The 23,235-nt window shown below is 44.7% G+C and overlaps 1 protein-coding gene across 7 annotated transcripts in view; it reads left to right on the top strand.

The window, feature by feature from the left end:
* The window catches only part of jar (Myosin heavy chain 95F jaguar), a 371,085-nt gene that overhangs the window by 257,430 nt on the left and 90,420 nt on the right, over positions 1–23,235 (top strand). For all 7 annotated transcript variants that reach the window (XM_069332229.1, XM_069332227.1, XM_069332228.1 and 4 more), the window contains 9 exons: positions 222–366; positions 587–744; positions 1,605–1,769; positions 2,132–2,355; positions 6,575–6,775; positions 15,183–15,407; positions 15,804–16,011; positions 16,320–16,444; positions 19,094–19,210. In XM_069332229.1, coding sequence (XP_069188330.1) covers positions 222–366; positions 587–744; positions 1,605–1,769; positions 2,132–2,355; positions 6,575–6,775; positions 15,183–15,407; positions 15,804–16,011; positions 16,320–16,444; positions 19,094–19,210 — 1,568 coding nt within the window. The remainder of the gene's footprint in view (positions 1–221; positions 367–586; positions 745–1,604; positions 1,770–2,131; positions 2,356–6,574; positions 6,776–15,182; positions 15,408–15,803; positions 16,012–16,319; positions 16,445–19,093; positions 19,211–23,235) is intronic.

The following is a 23,235-nucleotide window of genomic DNA, read 5'->3' as shown; positions in this document are numbered from 1 at the left end:
CTTCCTTCTATTCCCCTAACTATTATCGAATCATCTTGAGTGAATATTTGTGTATTTTACATGTATACTTTATTGACACTGTATGCAGCAATACTTGACTGATGTTGCAATATACAGTCCAGTACTGTAGTATGCATCATATCAAAGTTGTCAATTTAGAACTTAAATTGTGTTAAGCAATGTGTTCAATGCAAATCAAGATATAAGATAAATCTCTTCAGGTGGTTGTATGGTGTCTCCTGCATGCGACGCATCTTTGAAAACAGCAGCAGCGCTGATGGGCGTGGACCCATCGGAGCTCAACCAGGCACTATTGTCTCGTGTTATGCAAACCAGCAAGGGTGGCCTGAAGGGCACTGTCATCATGTAAGTAAAATCATGCATTATTTTATTAACTTGTAAAAGCTTCTATTATTTTTATCCTTACTCATTGTGAAGAGTCTAAAGAAGGTTTATTGTAATCAGTTAATTAATATAGTAATACCATAATGTTAGCTTTGATTCACTAGAACATGGGAACAGTGGAAATGTTATCCCTTTTATCAGTAATAGATTCTTATTTTTATCCTACTTCTGCACACTTCAGGGTTCCACTGAAAACATATGAAGCCAGCAGTGCTCGGGATGCATTGGCCAAAGCCATGTACAGCAAACTGTTTGACTATATTGTTCATCGAATCAACCAGAGTATCCCGTTCTCCTCTTCATCCTATTACATTGGCATTCTGGATATTGCTGGGTTTGGTAAGCATTTTGTCTTTCTGCAAAATATCACAGGAGTTCTGTATAATTTTGAGCATTGATATTTACTTGGTTGGTTATTCATAGTTGCTGACACTGGATAGTTTAGCTTTTTATTAGTTTTAGTTATAAATATTTTCATCTAGGGTTTTCTATATTACATTATATATATCAATAGCAATCATTCACTGTAAAATACAGCTATTGTCATCACTACAAGATCCAGTGACTTGTACACGATCTTTTCATATATAATTGACAGTTGCACCTAACACCACAGGGCCCAGTGACCCAAACATGTTGGCCAAACAATCTATTTCTACCAGTCTTTTATCAATTTTGTGAAGCTTCCACTACCACTATAGCTTGCTACCAGCAGTAGACTTATTAATCAAGCTATCACTTGGGAAGTCTAGGGGTTAGGCATTATTTGAAGAACTCTTGAAAACAGCTACAAGTAAACCACATATAAATTATACCATTTTCTACCATCCTGTGGTAGGGAGGCAGGTGCTGTGAAAAGATTGCCTAATTGACAGTTGGGTGACAGTTGTTTGAGAGGTGTTAACATTTAACATTGTTAAAGAATATACGGTACTTTACAGCAACATAAACACCAGCTATATTTTCCTGTGCTCTCATTATGCATCTAGTATGTTGTTGTTCTAGTCTACTAAACTAAGCCATTTTCAGGCACTGGAACATGTGTAAATATTTTACTAAAGCATCAAATATTGTAATTTTTTTTTGCTTCAGCAGATATGAAGTGATTGCATAATTGTTAATATTTAGATGCTTGCCTTAATTCATTAAATAATGTACTTCAAGTTTGTAAATTAATTCTTTATTCTTGTTACCGTCAGAGTACTTCCCAGTGAACAGCTTTGAACAGTTTTGCATCAACTACTGCAATGAAAAACTACAAATGTTCTTCAATGAACGTATTTTGAAAGAAGAACAGGCACTGTATGAGAAGGAAGGACTCGGTGTAAGAAAAATCTCTTACGTTGATAACCAGGACTGTATTGGTAAGTTTGCTCCTAAATGCCTCTTGTTGTTAGCACTGGTTCTCCTCTATTGGCTTACTTTTATGTGGAACTAACACTAGAAATGTTATACTGTATTATTTAACATATGAATCTTGGAGACAAACCAGCTGGCACATTCTCATTTCTCTTGACCTTTCATCCTGCCTCGCCTGCCTGACTTTCTTTTGCTTTGCCTGCCTCACTTTCCCCTACCTCGACTGCTTCACATTCTCCCTGCCTCACTTTCCCCTGCCATGCCTGTCCTTTGTCCCTAGTGTATATAGACTACTGTGCTTCACAATGTGTCTGATATGCTGTATTTAGATAGTATTGATATCCAGAATTAATTTCTCTCTCTTTAGATGTGATTGAAGCCAAAGGATGTGGAATTATCAGCTTGTTAGACGAAGAGAGCAAACTTCCCAAGTCGTCACACACGCACTTCACTGCAGCTGTCCATAACAACCACAACAATCATTTCCGTTTGGCTCTGCCTCGGAAGAGCAAGTTGAGAGATCACAGAGAAATTAGAGATGATGAAGGTTTTCTTATCAGACATTTTGCTGGTGCTGTGTGCTATCAAACAGTGAGTCTCAATCAAATAAATATATTCTCTCATATATTATTCTTTGACTGTTATACTGTGTTGTTAAAATTTTTATTTTTTATGGAAGATTGTATTGTATGGAATTTTGTTGTTGTGCTATGTTTAATATGTTTCCAGTTATAAAATGGAAATAAATGAATTATAGGAAAATTAGGAAATATCTCTTCGGCAACCACTGCTGTTCAGTTGTGCACACAGTTTATTTTAACCCTTAAAGTGCGCATCACGTCATATGACGTGCTGGACGTTGTTCCAGTCAACTGCGCATCACGTCATATGATGTGTTGGAGTACTACGCAAGATTTAAACAGCCCGCGGATACACGGAGTTCACCACACCTACATCAGGGCTCTTGTAAACAGACACCATTTTTTAAAAAAATCGTGGGCCAAACTCCCGGGTGTTATTGGCCTCAGTATTGAGTGAGCAACCAAGCCTGACGCACGCAGCATGAGCTAACAGCACTGCTGTTCAACTTGTGACCACAGCATCGCCTAAAAATGCCAAATTATACTTGTTCATGTTATTATGTAGCGATGATATTATTACAGAAGACCCCTGACTGTGATAAAACTGACCAGGGTTCTGATAATAGCAGGATTGTGGTGATATTTAGCGCTGTGCGCCATGGAGGGAGGAGTAATACTGTGGGAGGGAGGGTGGTGGCGATGTCTTTTGACTGTGTGTGGCCACCTTTTATTGACTGCACTCAGCATACCAGCTTAGTGGTTCGCTATGGTGAACACAAATGTAGATACTTATATATAACGTGTGTATAGAGGGTATAAACAGAAAGAGAAGGTTTGGAGCCGCCATTTTGGTGAGGGCGGTGGCGTCGTCTGCACGACGCCACCGTGCAGACGACGGTGTTGTTTACTGGTTACCACGATGGTCTTTGGGCACCATACCAGTTTACTTGTACAAGTATGGTGAATAAAGCAGGTAGATATTTATATATAATGTGTGTATATAGCGTAATAACACCACACAGTATTGTTGGAGGAGAAATATTAGTGCGTCTGGCCTTGAGGGCGGCCGCCGATCAGCTGACTGTGTGAGTAATTACCTAAGTGTAGTTACAGGATGAGAGCTACGCTCGTGGTGTCCCGTCTTCCCAGCACTCTTTGTCATATAACGCTTTGAAACTACTGACGGTCTTGGCCTCCACCACCTTCTCACTTAACTTGTTCCAACCGTCTACCACTCTATTTGCGAAGGTGAATTTTCTTATATTTCTTCGGCATCTGTGTTTAGCTAGTTTAAATCTATGACCTCTTGTTCTTGAAATTCCAGGTCTCAGGAAGTCTTCCCTGTCGATTTTATCAATTCCTGTTACTATTTTGTATGTAGTGATCATATCACCTCTTTTTCTTCTGTCTTCTAGTTTTGGCATATTTAATGCTTCTAACCTCTCCTCGTAGCTCTTGCCCTTCAGTTCTGGGAGCCACTTAGTAGCATGTCTTTGCACCTTTTCCAGTTTGTTGATGTGCTTCTTAAGATATGGGCACCACACAACAGCTGCATATTCTAGCTTTGGCCTAACAAAAGTCATGAACAATTTCTTTAGTATATCGCCATCCATGTATTTAAATGCAATTCTGAAGTTAGAAAGCATAGCATAGGCTCCTTGCACAATATTCTTTATGTGGTCCTCAGGTGATAGTTTTCTATCTAGAACCACTCCTAGATCTCTTTCTTTATCAGAATTCTTTAAAGATTTCTCACACAATATATAGGTTGTGTGGGGTCTATGTTCTCCTATTCCACATTCCATAACATGACATTTATTAACATTAAATTCCATTTGCCAAGTGGTGCTCCATATACTTATTTTGTCCAGGTCTTTTTGAAGGGCATGACAGTCATCTAAATTTCTTATCCTTCCTATTATCTTAGCATCATCAGCAAACATGTTCATATAATTCTGTATACCAACTGGTAGATCATTTATGTACACAATAAACATCACTGGTGCAAGAACTGAACCCTGTGGTACTCCACTTGTGACATTTCTCCATTCCGATACATTGCCTCTGATTACTGCCCTCATTTTTCTATCAGTCAGAAAATTTATCATCCATGTTAGAAGCTTACCAGTCACCCCTCCAATATTTTCCAGTTTCCAGAACAACCTCTTATGTGGAACTCTGTCGAAAGCCTTTTTTAGGTCCAGATAGATGCAGTCAACCCAACCATCTCTTTCCTGTAATATCTCTGTGGCTCGATCATAGAAACTGAGTAAATTCGATACACAGGATCTTCCAGATCGAAAACCATACTGTCTGTCTGATATTATATCATTTCTCTCTAGGTGTTCTACCCATTTAGTTTTGATTAGTTTTTCCAATACTTTCACTATTACACTTGTCAATGATACAGGTCTATAATTGAGGGGGTCTTCCCTGCTGCCACTTTTGTAGATTGGAACTATGTTAGCCTGTTTCCACCCGTCTGCTACGATTCCTGTACACAGGGATGCCTGAAAGATCAGGTGAAGTGGAATGCTGAGCTCAGATGCACATTCTCTCAGAACCCATGGTGAAACGCCATCTGGGCCAGCTGCTTTGTTCTTACCGAGCTCCTTGAGCATTTTTTCCACTTCGTCTCTAGACACCTCTATGTGTTCTATGTTGTTCTCTGGAATTCTTATTGTATCTGGTTCCCTAAAGATTTCATTTTGTACAAACACACTTTGGAACTTTTCGTTTAGTGTTTCACACATTTCCTTTTCATCTTCCGTGAATCTATTTCCCATTTTCAACCTCTGAATATTATCCTTTACCTGCAATTTGTTGTTTATGAATTTATAGAATAGACCTGGTTCTGTTTTACATTTGTCCGCAATCCCTTTTTCAAAATTTCTTTCTGCCTCTCCCCTCACTGCCGTGTAGTTGTTTCTCGCATCTTTGTATCGCTGGTATGTTTGGGGGTTCGGCCTCTTCCTGTATTGATTCCATTTTTGTGTCTTTCGGTCTCTAGCCCTCTCGCAATTTCTATTGAACCAATCCTGTTTCCTAGTTCTGCATCTCTGTTTTGGTATAAATTTTTTTGTGCCTTTATCATATATTTCACAAAACTTGCCATACATCTCATTCACTTCCTTGCCTAGCATCAAGTCTGTCCAATTATACTCACTAAAAAAATTTCTAAGGTCACCATAATGTCCTCTCCTGAAGTCTGGTTTTTCAACTGCTTCAACCTCCTTATTTTCTTCCAGCTTATAACGCATTGCATTATAAGTATATGCATTATTATTATGGAGTAGCCACATCTTTGTGCCTTTACTCACCATACAAGCTTAGATGTACAGTTATGGTGAACAAAACATGTAGATACTTATATATAACATCTGTATATAGTGAATTATAGCAAAAACATTATTGTGGGAGGAGAATGTGGGTGAGTCAGATGACTGGAGGGAGGGCAGGAGTGGCTGGCTGGTAAACGGCGGTCACTCCTCGTTACTTTTTGACTCATAATAGCTACTTAGTGGTTCGTTATAGTGAACAAAACATGCAGATACTTATATATAACCTGTGCTTATAATGTAATAACCGACAAAGTATTTGTTCACTGATTGATGAACATAATTGAATCAACAATATGCACACCATATTTTTGAGTACAGCAATGATTCACTCATTTTATTATATAAATATATCAAACTACACACTATTGAATAATATTACAGCAAAAAAACTATGAAAAATCAATCAGAGACATTGAAATAATTCGGTAATTATCTCTTTGTGGCAACTCCGGCCTGACAGCTTGCGAGCAACAGACCGCCTGGGATGCTCGCTGAGTCAGCGCCTATAATTTGCTAGACTTCCCCGCCCTATAGTGGGCAATATATGCCACTTACGATTTTTTTATTATTTTTCCCGTGATCAGTGAACACAAATTAACAGGTTAGGAAGAAAAAATAATTTTTTTTTTTTCAAAATGACATGCGCCTGTGGGGATGACAGGATATTAAACCCCGAGCATGTTAAGGGTTAATGTAAAAAAAGTATAGTCTCATTATTTTGTTGTGATGGTCGTTGAATTTCTGCCCCCCCCCCCCCCCCCCCCCCCATCCTTCCAAAAAAAAAAAAATTGACGATATAATGCTGATTCAGTTTGTATAAATTTCTGGAGCTTAGAACTTGTTATATTCTGTATTTGATGGCATTTAAAGTTTTCATCCATTTTACAGGCACAGTTTTTGGAGAAGAATAATGATGCCCTTCATGCATCACTTGAAGCACTAGTTCAAGAGGCACATAATAAGTTTATTCAAGGTCTGTTTGCTGCCTCTGGAGAGAGCCATTCAGTCCGTGGCAAACTCTCTTTTATCTCTGTGGCTTCCAAATTTAGATCTCAACTCCAGGAACTCATGGATAAATTATCTAGCACAGTAAGTAGCAATAACGTGGCTGAAGATATGATGACCAAACTACACATCAAAGATGAAGAAACAACGACTTTTCGGTCCGTCCTGGACCATTATCAAGACACGTCTTGATAATGGTCCAGGACGGACCGAAACATCGTTGTTTCTTCATCTTCTGATGTGTGGATTAGTTATCGAGTAGCATTTATATATTTTTTACTATATCTTTGTACAAGATTCTCACATTTATATTTTATCTCTGCAAGAATCTTGCTTCTTTTCTGTGGGAAGCCCCATTGGCTCCCTGAAGCTATCAGACTGATTTTAGCTATATTAGTCTGGGGCTTCAGTCACATGGAGTTCTGCCCACTGGGAGCAATGAGCCAGAACCTGGTTCCCTCAGAGCTGCATGGAACAATGGCCTATGAAAACTCCACTCTGAGAGTATGTTCATGTCTGCCATTGACTAGGGTTTAGGGACTCAAAAAGGTAGGTGACCCAAAACAGACCCCAACTGGTAGAAAATTGCAACCCAAGACCGAACAGAGTCCAAGAGCTTCCCCAAGAAAAACAAGGCAACAAGCAAATCAGATGCATTTCTCTTTCGCACACACCCAACCAGGAGGGCAAGGCCCTACCCACCCAAGCCGGCCGCCTACTCATTAGTTCGTCGACTGAAGCCAGCTGGGGCTAACGTCTCATCTGGCCTCATTTTCCTGTCAGGGATTCTTTTCAACTCTCGTGGTGTCTTACCTGCGGTCTTCTTGGCACCTGTATGAAGTCTCTTGGCGTTCTTTTTGCCACTTCTTTTCTCTTCGTAGGTTGCCTTCTGTTTCTGTTCGTGGTTTTTTGTCTTTCCTGTCTTGGCTATTTCAGGACCAACATCTTATGCCGAATACTGTTGCCTCTTATCATGCAGCGCTGGCGGAGCCGCTGCAGCTTGCGTTTGCGGTAGATGTCACTTCAGCTCCGTTTCATAAGCTTTTCTCGAGCTGTCCTGGTCTTTGGATTGGGTGCTCTCTTTTCCCTCTTCTCCTTGGTTTGTTATGGCCCCCTTCGGTCCAAGACTGTTTTCAAAAGGCTTTGTTTTTGTTGGCTTTTGCTTCTGAGGTCGGGTCGGTGAGCTTCATGTTCTCCAACGCAGAGGTTTTTGCTCTTTTGGTCCTGGTGGACGTTTTGTTTGTTTGCAGCCGTCTCCTTCTTATCTGGCAAAGAATGAGACGGCAGGCTTCCAAAGGGGTCTGAGAGGTTATTGATGCTTGGCTGGTCAGGCCAGGGTTGCATCATGTTTTGTGTCTGGTTTCGGCTCTATGCTGTTACCTGTGCACCTCGGGTTCTGTGTCCGAGGATGCACTTTGGATTGATCCAATTTCCCTCGTTCCCTGTTCCAGGGCACAGGTCTCTCAGGTCATCCGCAGAGTTTCAGGTCTAGCCAGTCTGCGGTCTACCCACATGCCCATGATGTCGGAAGTTTGTGGCTCTGGCTGCTGTTTTTGGGAACATGTCTTGGGCTGACATTTGGACACGGGGGTTTTGGAGGTCGAACAGAATCCTGGCCATCCGTTATCTTGTGAACATTCCGGGCCCCTCAGTGGCCTTGTGTGGCCTGTGGCCGTCAGTTGCAGCCAGTTGTCCCATCTTCGTCATGAGGCACGCGGTGCTGCCGCCTCCCGGGTAAGTTCCTTTTTTAGTTATCTTTGGGTATCTAGCTCCAGGGAGCCGGCAGGGCTCCCCACAGAAAACCTAGGTTGAATATAATGAAACACTATCTTCTGGGTTAGCCCTGGAGGCTTCCTGGCACCCTCCCTTTCTCTGATTGGCGGTTTTTCTTTTATTTGCTCAGTTTCCAAACTGGAGAGCAGGCAGCTGGCTCGGGTGGGGTGGGGCCTCCTCCTCCCTGGGGAAGGGGGTGTTGGCGAATGAGTAGCACGTTGGTTTGATGATGATTTATTTGCTTGTTGTCTTGTTTTTCTTGGGGGGAAGTTCTTGGCCTCTGTTCGGTCTTGGGTTGCAATTTTCTACCAGTTGGGGTCTGTTTTGGGTCACCAAACTTTCTGGGTGCCTAACCCCAGTCGATGGCAGACATAGATATTTTCTCAACGAGTGAAGTTTTCATGGGCCATTGCTCTCTGGGCCTCTCTGAGGAAAGCAGGTTCTGGTTCATGGTTCCTGGTAAGCAGAACAGCATGTGATTGGAGCCCCAGACTAGTGTATATCAGTCCGATAGCTTCAGGGAGCCTCCGAGGTTCACACAGAAAATGGCATTTCATTACATTTTACCCTTTAACTGCACAACTCACCTGCATGCCCACATTTGGGGTGCGCTATGCGCCTCCGGGTATTTGTATTTTTCACGTTCCATTCAAAACTCCCTCGGCTACATGAGGTTCACATCAGCTTTCTCAGGGCTCTTGTAAACAGACTCTATCTTTAAAAAAAACCTTGGTCCACATTCCCGGGTGTGAGAGCCTCAGTAGTGAGTGAGCAACCAAGGCCGGCGCATGCAGCATGAGCTCACAGCACTGCTGTTCAGCATGTGACCACAGCATCGTCTAATAATGTCAAAATATATATATAACTTGTATTATTTAGCCATGATAGTATTACAGAAGAGCCTGAGTGTGATAATGACTGTGCACAATGTTCAAATATTAGTGATTCAATGCTGTTCACGATGTTCACAGCACTAGCCACAGCACCACAGCATTATTTCATCCATCTAGGAATCTTCAAATGACTTCTTAGGCTCCTTTACAAAATAAACTTGTGGTCAATTATGTATTTACAGGATTTAGTGACCAGTATTGTGATAACAGCAAGATTGTGGTTATAATAAGCACTGTGCATAGTATTGTGGGAGGAGGAATTGCGGTGAGGGAGCGAGGGAGAGAATCGAGGTAGCTTCACTGTGTGGCAGCCACTATTGTTTTGCTCATCATACTAACTTAGTGGTTTACTATGGTGAACACATTTGTACATGGGTATATACAATGTGTGTATATAATGTAATAACAGCAACAGGAGTATTTTGGGAGGAGCTATTTTGGAGAGGGAGGCGACGTAATCGTAGCGTCGTCTGCTGGCTGCTGTGTGATTTCTCATGCAGTGTATGGTGGCCACTGTAAAGTTTGGACACTATACTGGCTTACTTGTATAGTTCTGGTAAATAAAACATGTAGATAAGTATATATAAGTATACATAAGTGTAATACAAACAATAACAGTATGGTGGGAGGAGCAATGTTGGCGAGTAAGATGTTGGATGAGTGAGGGAGAAACTGGATGTTGGAGATGTGAGAGTGTGGCAGCTGACACTTGCAGAGTTCTGAGTGTGTTGATGGTGAATGTATATAGTGTGTGATAGTGTATAGTGTGTAAATAGACTGTATATATACATAAATTAGCATGATACAATGGAAATGTGTGCCTGATATGTGTACCGTCTGTGGTGTGGGCAGCCCTTGCGGCTTACCGCCTACGTGACCCGGATTATGCCTCGGTGATGGAGCTGTCATCTTTCAGGTTTGGGACGTCGTTCCCTTTCTGGTTTCGTTATGAGGTTCCGAAATTGTCCTGGCTGGCAGACTGTCCTGTGTTTGCTTGGAGGCTTAGCATTCCTTTTGTCGATCCCGCACACTTGAGTTGCATGAGGCTTCGATGGTGGTTCAAGTTTCCTTGGGGAGGGCGACCTTGAGCATCTCAATGAGTGCTTGTTTGCTTCTGCCCTTCCCCATGATGTTGGCATCGTGCAGCTCCATGTGCAGGTTCCCTCCCTTTCGGCTGCGCAGGTTACTGAGGACTTGTGCACACGTGGCCTCTTGGCTTCGGCCTTACGCTTCTTTTCCTTCCTGGAGCTGTCTTTGGACTGGTTTGAGAAGGATGTGGGGATACTTGGGGCTGTTCCTGGGTCTGGTGCTTTGGGCTCAGCGGCTCGCTTGTCGGCTGCCTTGTTGATGCTCTTTGCACCGATCCTACGGGATGCGATTTCGCTGTTTTATGCCTCCCGGCTCACGTTTTGGCAGGCGGTGCTTGCCTCCTCTCTGGAATCGGCCTGGGCCCTGGCTCTAAGGATGTCCTCGCCTTTTTGTCTTCTGCCTTTTTGTGGATTCTGCCGTGGCGCAGAAGCAGGTCTGCCGATGGGGGGAAGGCTTGTGCTTTTCGCCCATGCCTGGTCCTACGATTTGGGGCGTTTCGGGTCGTTTCCTTCAGCCTGAAGTGGCATTGGGTGGTCCCTCCTCCTTTGGGGGGTTCAAGGCTGGCGGGGCAGGCCCCTTTTCCTGCGGTCTGTTGGGTCATTTTGGAGTGGGTTCGTTTGGGCGTGGTGGAAATGACGACATCCCTCAGATGGGTTTCCCGTCTGTTCCCAGTACCGAAACGGGACTGTGCGGACCTGCGGTTTATTCTGGACTTGTCCCACCTGAACCCCTGGGTTCATTGCCCCTTCTTTTGGATGATTACGCTGTCCCAGGTTCCGCTCCTGTTGGCGCTGGACTCTTCGATGGTGTCCCTGGACCTCCGGGACACTTATTGGCACGTCCCGATTCATCCGGGATTCAGGGACTGGTTTGGTTTTCTTGTGGGGCGTCAGGGTTACCGCTTTTGTTGTCTCCCGTTCGGGTTGAACCTGGCACCTCGTGTGTTCACACACCTTACTCGGGTCGTCGTGGCCCGTCTGCGTCTCTAAGGTGTTCGGGTGTTGGCCTACCTCAACTACTGGCTGGTTTGGGCTCTCAGCCAGTCCTCTTGTCTGCTTGCCAGGGATTTGGTTCTTAACCAGCTCGCCGGGTTCGGGTTCTTGGTGAACTGGAGGAAGCCCCATCTGGTTCCTTCCCTGGTTTGGACCTGGCTGGGTCTTGTGTAGGCCTCTCGGACCGCTTTCTTGTCTCTTCCTCCGGAGTCTCTCCTATGGCTGCGGTCCAGCATGCACCTGTTTTTGGGGGGCTCTTGGGTCACCCGGCGATTGCTCAAGGGTCTGTGCAGGAGCCTGAACTTCGCGATGATGGTCTACCCGCCGGGTCGGGTTTGGCTTCGTCGACTTTTCTGGTTCCTTCGGGGACGTCCCTTCCTCCTCTCACGCAATCGCTGGGTTCGTCCCCTGGGGGTTTTCTGTCGGCTGCTGCGTCGCCGGCTTCATCTTTGGGTTTTTCGGGGTTCAGTGCCTTGGCACCTGCCCGAGCCCTCGCTCGATGTGTTCACGGATGAGTCGTCTCTTGGCTGGGGCTTTGTGACCAGTGCCCACCAGGCTGGTCAGGGTTGGTGGGGTCCGTCCTTCTGTCAGTCCCACAGCACGGTGCGGGTGTACGCAGTGGTGTGGTTTGCTCTTCAGAGGGTTTGGGTCACCCCACGGATTGCCAATCAGGCTCTATTCGGACTGCTCCCCGGTGATTCATTGCCTGAACCGAGGGAGTTTGATGCGGTCCTTGGCTCCTTGGGGCTGGTCACTTCGGGTGATTCATCTGCTGAGTTCTTGGGTTTGGCTCTCCTGGCAGTTCTCGTGCGGGGAGTGTCCAACATCTTGGCAGACGGCCTGTCTCGTTTCGTTCCCCTGTCCACAGAATGGACGGTCGATGCCGACTCCTTTCGTTGGCTCTGCCAGATGTTCGAGCGCTCCGAGGTGGACCTCTTCGTGTCGGCATGGTCGCGGCGCCTTCCTCTGTTTGTGGCACCCTTCCCCGACTGCGAGGTATTCGGGGTTGATGCCTTGCGACAGGACTGGTCGAGGTGGGGGTTTCTGTACCTCTTTCTCCCGGTTCAGCTATTGGGGCAAGCCGATGGGGCTCCCCCAAGAAAACCAGCGTTAAACGCAATGAAATGCCATTTTCTGGGTGAGACCCAGAGGCTTCCCGGCAACCCTCCCTTCCCCCTGGTCGGCAGTTTTTCATGTGTTTTGACATTCAGCCTCAGTACTGAAGGGTGGATGGCTGGTACGGGGGTCTGGGGCTTCCCCTTTCCCCTCCCGGGGAGGGGGGAGCTCTGCAGATAGCTGCACGGCGACGTGTAACGTCATGGTCTTTACTCGTTTCTTTTTGGGGAGTTCTATCCATTTGTTCGGCTCTTTGTAGCAATTTTCACCAGAATAGGGGTTTGTTTTGGGACGCTTACCTTTCTGGGTGCCTGACCCGGTCGATGGCAGACATAGAATGGTTCCAGCCACACGGAGATTTCTATAGGCCATTGCTCCTCATGCCTTTTCTGAGGGGGCCAGGTTCTGGCTCGTGGTCCCCGGTAGGCTCAAAGAACTCCATACACAAGACTGATGCCAAAGTCTGACATTAGCATATCAGCCTGGATAGCTCCAGGGAGCCTCCAGGTCTCACCCAGAAAATGGTGTTTCATTACATTCAATGCTGGTTTTTTCAGCTAAGAGGAAGTGGGAACCCATTATTGAAGATAAGAGACAGAGAATGGACCAAATTCAAGTAGTGTAGGGTTAGGTTCAGAAGCCTAGCTCTTGTCCATAAAGAAAGGGAGAAAGGAAAAAGCCTCAAGTCCCTGTCAGCTTCAGCCACAGTGATGTGAGACTGGGATAATCTTTGGCATATTAGAACATCAATAAACACCAGTGGTCCTGGACCATTTTCAAGTCGATTGTGAGAATGTCACAATCGACTTGAGAATGGTCCAGGACGGACCAAAACGTCGTCATTCCTTCACCTTCTAGTGTGTGGTCTGGTCAACATATTTCAGCCACGTTATTGTGACTCATCATCTGCAACCACCAATAGTATAGTGAACCAAACTTGAAGAAACATTATACTGTAGTCAGATTAAGAAAGTGGATATACATTCCACAGCCTTAATAAATGTGTCTGCTGCTTTGGGAACTAGTGCCGAAGTATTGTTAAATGGGAACAAAATAAATCCTCTAACAAGGTCTTGTACAGCAACCCAGGTAAGCAGAGGTATGTACCAGTACCGTGCCCAGCCCTGCCACAAAGCAAAATCTATCCTTTGGTCATAACCAGGTGACCAAGGCTCTAAATCAAGAGCCACATACCTCCACTAAGAGAAAGGAAACAAAATTGTGCATGCAGCTATGGGGGGAGCAGAAAGAGCCAGGTAGTGGAAGGCAATAGTCACCCAAATATATACCCCCATGGGACATGAGATAACCCACCTTTCACTCCTTCTCCAGCTTGTGCCAGCACAAGTGAGGATCATAGAGCCTTGCTTAGAAAAGAGTTCTTCATATTCAGAGGCTGAATTTTACCACAATTATTACCAACCAAGGTAATAGTTATCATTTACATCTTATATTATTAAACTTACTATATGGAAAAAGGGTTTGTGACGTTAAAATGTAGTAAAAATAATTCAGCTCTTAATTAACACTTTCGCGCTATCTGGACGCGCCGGCGCGTCCCGTTTCGTCTAACGCTAACGCATAGTGGACATAAAGTTGAGTCCTCTTTTAAAATATTTGTATAAAATTCAATTTTTATCCGATTTACTTTGGGTTTGTTTCAAACTGCGCGCTATGAGGCTCTCTTTCTCACCACTAGGCTGCATGGTACAATAAGTTCATGAAAGGTGTGGATAACTTCGATCAAATGGTATTTTGTCCCAAACGGGTTGCAGGTGGGTGACTTTAGCCGTTTATACTGGTAATGCTTCCCCCATATCATGTATTATATGCATATGTCTGTTTAGGGAATTTTATTCCGATCAATATACAACCAAAAATAACTGTGTGCAACAAGTATAAACTTGACAAACATAACAAAAGTAAAAACATTTCGTGTGTGTTTGACGCTCACTGATATGTTCCAGCGTTGTTTTATATTTGGCGCTATTCTAACTTACGCTTTGTTGATATTTTTTACCTATGGGCACATAGAACATTCTATTGCGAACACATTGACACAAAAATGAATGACATACATAGAAAATTAATGTCATGAGAGTGAAATAAGTATAAACTTTCAAAGCGCCGAGCGTCGTCCCGTCACCGATACCGGGTAACAATTTCACCACTTCCCACACTCTTGCGGGCGGGCCGCATCATTATTCTACGCTTATATTCATATCACCGTGTTGGGAATTTCATTGCGAGTCCATTGATACCAAAATTAACGCTGTAGAATAAGTGTGGAGGTGATTACAATCCCAAGAGTAAAAACATTTTGTTGCTGATGGGCGCTCACGGCGAGTCATCTTCGTAGTTATTTATTTGGTGCTGGTATCCCTATACGTTTCGTGACTTTTTTTACTGATGTTCTTCTAGAGAATTTTATTGCGAACACGTTGGTACCAAAATGAAATACGTAGCATGAGAACTAAGGTCAGAAGAGTAAAAAGAGTATACACATTTTTGTTTTTACGCTTAAGCGATAAAAACGCTGCGCGCACATTCGGTTGGCTGAGTGACCTTTGCGGAAAGCGCGAAAGTGTTAAGTGAAGCTTTGATAAAATGGATATATTTTTCCTTTAGGGAACCAACTTCATTCGATGCATCAAGCCTAACGTCAAGATGGTGGATCACGAATTTGAAGGAGGACCAATTCTGTCGCAGCTTCAATGCTCCGGAATGACTTCAGTACTAGAGCTCATGCAGCAGGGCTACCCATCCCGTGCACCTTTCCATGACCTCTACAGTATGTACAAAAAGTATCTACCAGCAGAGCTTGCCAGGCTAGATCCCCGACTCTTCTGTAAGGTATGTCATATATAAGGTTGCTATTAATGTTTTCTGGAATGTATGAAATGGAAGAATAAAATTTTATAGATAATAATTCTGCCTGAAACAGCAATTAGTGTATATACTTGTTAGATAGAAATGAAGTGCATTTCTATAAGTATAATATTAACAGTATTAGTAATGGAAAGTGGAGTGGGCCTTTTAGCCTTGGCGTTGAATCCCAGCTGTAACCATTACCAACTGGACTGTGATGAACTTAATCATGGTCTAATTGGTAATGCATGAGCCTAGAGTAACCCAGGACTCGAGATTGATTTCACACAATGCTGCAGAGATTTTCACCCTAAATCAGTGGTGTACACAATTAACCCCAGACACTGTAAACTTACATTATTTACACTTTTTTTCTTCCAGTCGCTCTTCAAGGCACTTGGTCTAGACGAAAAAGATTTCAAATTTGGTATGACTAAGGTATTCTTCCGGCCAGGCAAGTTTGCCGAATTTGATCAGTTGATGAAGAGCGATCCAGAAAACCTTCAACTCCTGGTCTCTAAGGTGAAGAAATGGCTCATGCAATCACGATGGAAGAAGTCCCAGTGGTGTGCCCTCTCTGTCATAAAATGTTAGTTACACAGAGCTTATTTTTTTAAACTATTACTGGATTTTTTGTTTTTCAACATAAATGCTAATACATTGAAACAATGTTTGTTTTATACTTAGTAATTCAAGTTACAGTATACTTAAATGTCTTGGTAAACTTCGTGTTGTTTGTATTGAATTTTGTAATGGGAATTTGTTTTTAAAATTGCTAACAAACTGCCATTTCTTTATTGTTGTATTCACAATGAGCTTAAAGATATTTTAATAAGATAACCTGTATTGAATTAGACCTTAGTATATATTAAGACCATATTATTTTTTAATTTTCAGTGAAAAATAAGATCCTATATCGCCGTGAACAGCTTATAATTATCCAAAAGAATGTGAAAATGTATAATGCCAGGAAAAAGCACCGACCTCGCTACTTGGGTGTAATGAAGATTAAGAGTCTACAGGTATGGTGTAAGATTAATTTATATCAATAATTAGTCATAGGCTTCTGCAGGTTCAGTTTCAGAAGTTGACTCCTTGTAAGTAATTATAGTCAGTCATAGGTCAGGTCTTCCTTTGTATTTTAGTCAGTTTTAGACAATTTATCTTAAATTTTAATGATCAACTTGATCACTAAGTTTGAGAACTTAATTAGCTTTAGCTATGCCTTACCTTGTACCTCATTATTGTAAACTAAAATAAAACCCTGTTCACCTACAGTACACACCATAGCTGCTGTCTAAGTGTTAATATGTATTATAGACTGTGGGTTGGTTGGTGTTGTCGTCGTTGGTCCTTCTCTATGGACAACCCAACCCACAACTCGGTAGAGTGCTTATACTAGGAGATCACCCTTGGCGCTTCTGGCTCTTGGAGAGGGGCTCAACGTCACACGTTTAGGGGATGCGGCTCCAACACTTAGCTTCGTTGTCACGTGCACACACCCACTCGAGCCGCTGTGACTCCCCACTCTCTCCTTATGAGATATGATCTCCTCAATCCCCTATGACTTACTAGTATTACCTCCTACCCTGTCCACAGCAGTGGTTCTTGGTTCTTTCTCTCTTTCTCTCTCCTTCTTTACTACCTCCTGGGAAGCCTCACTAGGACAAGGGCAAACACCAGCAAATTGTGACACATTTACTGGACAAAGCACATACACAATACATACACACATATAATAATAATGAATCCTATACTCTATACTATTACAATCAGGTTGCTCTCCAACACAACCAGAACTCTACCATCAGCTTATCAAGTGGTATCCTATCTCCTGGTTCACCACCTGATACTATCAACCTCCTCAAGTTGATCAAGTCTACATACACTGTTGCACCATCAGCAAGATAATATATATATAGAAAATCAGCATTTGAATGCAATAACATATATCAGTATAAATGTTCCTTGCTACACTGCAATGATCAATCGATCACCCTATCAGTCCTAGAACGCATACATCTGTAGGTAATCCAGCCTACGACTGTAACTCTAAACTTCAGTATAAAACACTCCTTGACATAAGAATGCAAACAGTCACTCACCTCTCACTGCGTCTTGCACGCTAATGACAACCAAACACTATCAACTCCCTACTAGTAATCCACCAGAACTTCCCCTTCCACCTCTGGAAGTTCACTACCCTGATATCTTCAGGTTCTTCCGGGCTTCACTACCAGGATCCTCTGCAGCTCCTCCAGGCTGCTATCATGAAGTTTCCTTGAGTAACTACGGTGCTTCACCCTTCTGCTAGGTTCCTCCACAGCTCTCTTGGCTGCTACACCACCTCTACAGAAGCACGTGACACTCCTCTTCACTGCTTCTCCTCACAGCTCGAGGTCCTCTGCTTCACTACCTTGGAGTCTCATCAATTACTTCATCTAGGCTGGCTTCGAAGTTCTCAGCAACTTCTTCCCCAAAGACAAACCTGCAACCCATCGACACTCCAATAAAATGTTCCCCTTTAACACATAAACAAAAATAACCACATAATATGCTTGCCTCAAACCTCTATCTGTTCTCTACATACAGTGAGAGTGGACTCCCCCGTTTTGGGCGGGTCCATACTCCACCTCGCCCGGCGGCGGTCCTCACTCGCTGGGAGGGTCTTCCTCCGTCAGGAGCCGGGCTCCCTCAGTCGTCTGTCAGAGCTCAGAGGGGACGGACGTCGCTCCGTGCTCCTCCCTCTTCACTCTATTTCAGGCTTTCTGCCTTATTAAAACATGTCTAACTTATAAATAAACATCGCTACTGTCGCTGGGCACACGACCAACTACAAGCAATCACTATGAACTGGCGTATATCGTGCTTACCACAGATTAACTGGTCGAGGGCGCTTTCCCTCTTACGGCGTCTGGTCAGGGCGCTCCACACAGCCCACGAAAATGCCTCTGAGCAGCTTATTAAACTCTGCTCGTCGACCAGGACTTGAGAGCACAACGTTCCCAGCTCGGTTCCACAGCTGGCACGTCTACACACTTCTCTTCTCTTCGAGATATATCACTAGGGGTTCCCTTCTGGCGGGAGCTCACGGAGCGCGGCTTTCCCCTGCGATGTCTGGCACTCAAGTGAGGTCAAAGCCCTTCCAGAAGCGAGCCTCACGCCTCCAGCAAAATGTCCACATCTCCTAGCCAGTCATTTATCTGTGTTCTTCTTCATTGCCCATAATCTCAAATTGTTATACATATCCAAGCAACTATTTTACATATGGGTTATTACCTCAATATTTGCTAGACCTTCTAATCAGGTCAGGCTTGCTGAATAACTCTCAAGGAGGGAGACTCGTTTCTCCTGTAGGCTGAGATCATAACACTGTTATACTGTATTTAAAAACACATTAGTTTCATTTTGTTCCACAGAATATTTTTTATAGATAATAGATAATGGAAAATTGCATTGAGGTATATTTGCCTGAAATTGATTACTTTGGGATATACTAATGTTGAATATTTAAACTAATTATTTCCCGTAAATGTGTGTGGTACCACATATAATGATCACGATAAAATAGGTGAAAATGTATCGTTGATATGGGTATATGACAAGATATTGCTCATGCATTCATTGTAATTTCATTGTATTTTAATGCTTGATATTGCTTCAATCCACAGGGTCAGTTGCAACAAATGTTGGGAATTGTTAATCAACTAAAAAAAGAAAAGGATTCATCATTAGCAGTAGTTAAAAAGCTGGAGGCTAACATGGATGCTACCATCAGGAAAATACAGGTAGGATTTAATCTGTTGCATTTATCTACTGCTAAGTAGGTTCTATACTGCTTTTCCATTGAAAGGCACTAACATTGTATTTAGAGGTGCCATTCTTAACATATTACAGTACTGTATGATTATTTATTATTAGTATGATTATGGTTTACCACTGGAGAGTTGTTGGGATGTCACACTTCATGTATTTCAATTTCTTGACTATAATTTTTCTTGTCATGTTTACCTGTAAAAAAGTTCCACGACCATAAATACTGCATGTGCCAGCGTATAAGTTGACATTTAAAGCCTAAAAGTCTCTCTCTCCAAAACCAGGGGTCGACTTGCTGTCAATCATAAAATGTGAACCTTTACCACCGAGAGATAAACAAGTGAAATGCCCAACCTAACGCTCCTTGCATATCACTTGTTTCAAAAAAAGTGTCTTAGAATTGTCTAAATTATTGGTAAAACAAATTTCACCACAAAATGATATAATATCACAATGGTTAACACATAATACATTACAGTAGTAGAAAGCATAGCCATACAACTCGCCATTTACAACAGCTGATCAGTATTCCAATGGCACCACTAACACCAAGCGGCTAGTTGTTGAACTAAGGGTTCATGGGGAATTTATTGTACAGGTCATCTCTTCCATCAGACATTACTGAAGATGTAATAACTACTGATACCATTCTATATTAGCAGAACTGTATTTCTTAATAAGTTTCAATACCATTGTGTTTCTGCTACATAATGCTTTTTTCTGTGGAGAGCCCCTTCGGTTCCCCGGAGCTATACCGAGCTGATGTGTATATATTAGACCGTGGCAACAGTCAGTTGAAGGAGTTCTAGGCCTACCGGGGACCAGAGCCAGAACCTGGCCCCCCTCAAGAGAGGCACGAGGAGCAATAGCCTAAAGACACCCCCATGTAATTGGAAGCAGTCTTTGTCTGCCATCTACCAGATCAGGCACCAAGAAAGGTAGGAATTCCAAAACAAACTACTGCTCATCAGATAAATTGCAAATCAAAAGCCAAACTAGCAACAGAACTCCCCATTCAAAACCAAGGAAACAAGTATGACGTCACCACAAACGCCGCGCATCCTCCGTCTGCGCACCCCCCCACCCCCTCCCTCAGTTCAAGAGGCTGTTGTGTTGGTGACGGTCGATCGCTCTGGCTCCACTCTTTGCGCAGTGCTGCAGTGTGGTGTTGTTGCTCTGTTTTGGTGGTGTGTGAACCAGATGTAACACAAGAGTACTGGGGCTGCATGCACCTAGGGCTGCCTTCCCTAGGTGCTCTGTAAGTGCTGCCTTCCCTAGGTGCTCTGTAAGTGCTGCCTTTGCAGCCTCAGGGTTATCTTCCATGAGCCGTTCAGGAGCAGCTACCTCTGTGTGGTTCTGTCGCTGCTTGTTGATTGTCCACCCTTGGGGGTTCAGCTGGGGAGGTTCTTACTCCTGTTTTTCCTTGGGTTAGGAGGTAGTTCCGTTGCTGGCTGGGGCGCGAGGTACTGTGCAGCTGTCTGATATACACATAGCAACCAGTTCTGTTTTCCTGGAGACGTGTTTTTGCAGGGTTTTTCTTTTGTTTTTGTTTTGTTTTGCCTGGCGGGGGTCTGCCAGGTGTGGCGGTAGGACCACTTGTAGGTTTTTGGTGGTCCTCCATTAGGTCCTTGTGGTTGCACACGTCGCAGGGGGTTCAGGTTTTAGATTGTTTGCTTGGTAGCTCTGGGATAACCGGTTAGCAGTTCCTCGCCTGGGCTTCCCTTAGCAGCCAGCCTAAGAGCCCTGGAAACCCCCCATTGGGGCTCAGTGGTCCAATGTAGGAGACCTCGGAGTCCCACCTCGCCTTGTGCGAGTTTGTAGGTTGCTCTGTCCCCCTGTTCTGGGGTGACACTCACCGTCTGCCTCTGCCTTGCTGCTTGTTAGGGTCAGTGACACCTATGACCTGGAGTCCTGCGAGTGGTGTTCTTTGCTTGTACTCCATTCACCCAGTCCACTGAGACTGATATTTGGGTGAAGGCAGCTTTAGCATTGCATGCAAGGTTTAAATTGCAGCAACGTGCGAGGTTGGTTGCCTTTCCGGATGCCCCCGCAGCTGCCCCGCAGAATTATACTGGTAGTGAGACTGGTGGCTTCGGGGATTTCCCCTTCCGGATAGGCGGCGGAGGCATTCGAACCTGGTCCTCTTGCCGGAGCTTTTGGGCCACGCCAGCGGGCCCCCTTCATCCCTGCTTTTCCAGTGAACTCCACTTTTTCTCCAGCGTTACAGAGGGTTTGGAGGACGACTCGGCCCCAGGTCCTGACGTGGAGGTTTCCGGGGCTGGCGAGGAGTTGACTTGGGAGGGGCCTGAGCCCCACTTGTCCCTCCTTGGGTGTTTGGTGCCCTCGACACAGGGCTTGTTGTTACAGGAGGAGGGGGTTTTTCTTTTCCCCACCCTGTACGATTTTGTTAAGAGTTCGACTCCTTCCTGGGTTCGGGTCCGAGTTTTCTTGGGTTCTTCAGTTCCCTCCTGGAGGTTTTTGGCTTCCCACATCCCACTGAGGAAGGTATGGAAGGCCCCTTGCGGCTTACCTCCTGCGAGACCTGCATTACGCCTCGATAATGAAGCCTTCTTTTTGAGTTTCGCTCTTTTTTTTCTTTATTGGGTGCATTACAAGGTGCCGGAGTCTTCCTGGCTGGCAGACTGCCTTTTCTTCTTTGGGGGGCTTGGCATTCGTCTTGTCGGAATGCGCACTTGTATGGCGAGAGTTGCTTACGGTCATTCAGGTTTTTCTTGGGGGTGAGTTGGAGCACCTCAATGTGTGCTTGTTCGCCCCCATCCTTCCTTATGATGTTGGCCAGGTGTGACTTCATGTTCAGGTTCCCTCCCTTTCGGCATCCCTAGTGGCCGAGGATTTGTGCGCCCGTGGGCTCTTGGCTTCGGTCTTGCACTTCTTTTCCCTGCTGGAGCTGTCTTCGGATTGTCTCGTGCTGGGTGTGGAGGAGCTGGATTCCGGCCAGGGTCCAGTGTGCTTGCTTCGGCAGCTTAGGCGCCGGCTGCTTTGGTGAAGCTGTATGCGCCGTTTCTAAGGGAGGCGGTGTCTGTTCTTCGCTTCTCGCCTCGCGTGCTAACAGACGGTGCTCGTCTAAATTTTGGAATCGTCTTGGGCCCTGGCTCTTAGATTTTCATCACCTTTTTGTCCGTTGCTGTTTGCAGAATCTGCGGTGGTGCTTTTTCTGCAAGCGGCTTCGTCTAGTTGACGGCCTTTGTCGAACTTGTAGGTTCTCCGGGGGGGCCATGGAGGTCCTGCCCAGAAGGGTTGTACCAGATCTCGGGGTTCCTTCGGTCATTGTAAGCCAGTAGTGCCAGATTCGGGGCCGGCACCTCCTCTGGAGCCGTCGGAGTCTGGTCGGCGCAGTGATCACTCTTAGCATCGGTTGGGCTCTCGTAGGGGTCGTCTGCCCTTTCGCGGGTTGCCCTGTTGATGGGGCGATAGGATGGGGGACGCTCGCGCTGTTTGCTCTCGCCTGGTCCCACGATTCGTGGGCATTTCGGCTCGTTTCCTCTGACCTGTGGTGGCGTTGGGTCACTCCTCCTCCTTCAGGGATATCGGGGCTGGCAGGGCAGGCCTCTTTTCCTGTGCTCTGTCAGGTCAACCGGGAGTGGGTTCGCTTGGGTGTGGTCGAAACGACAACGTCCTTCAGGTGGGTTTCCCACTTGTTTTCAGTTCAGAAATGGGACTGTGCGGATTTGTGATTCACACTGGACTTGTCTAGTCTGAATCCCTGGGTCTTTTGCCCTTCCTTTTGGATGACCACTCTGTCTCGGGTCCGGCTGCTTTTGGCGCCAGGTGCCTGGATGGTGTCTCTGGACCTCTGGGACGTGTATGGGTTTTATAATTTTATTGTACACGTCCCGATTCATCTGGGGTTCAGTGACTGGCTTGGTTTTGTTGTGGGGCAACAAGCTTACCGCTTTCGTTGCTTTCCATTCGACTTGAATCTGGCACCTCGAGTGTTCATACGCCTTACTGGGTTGTGGTGACCTGTTTGCTTTTG

This window comes from Procambarus clarkii, chromosome 27, assembly GCF_040958095.1.
Source record: "Procambarus clarkii isolate CNS0578487 chromosome 27, FALCON_Pclarkii_2.0, whole genome shotgun sequence".
In the NCBI taxonomy this organism is placed as follows: domain Eukaryota; kingdom Metazoa; phylum Arthropoda; class Malacostraca; order Decapoda; family Cambaridae; genus Procambarus; species Procambarus clarkii.
This window is presented reverse-complemented; position numbering and strand designations above follow the sequence as displayed.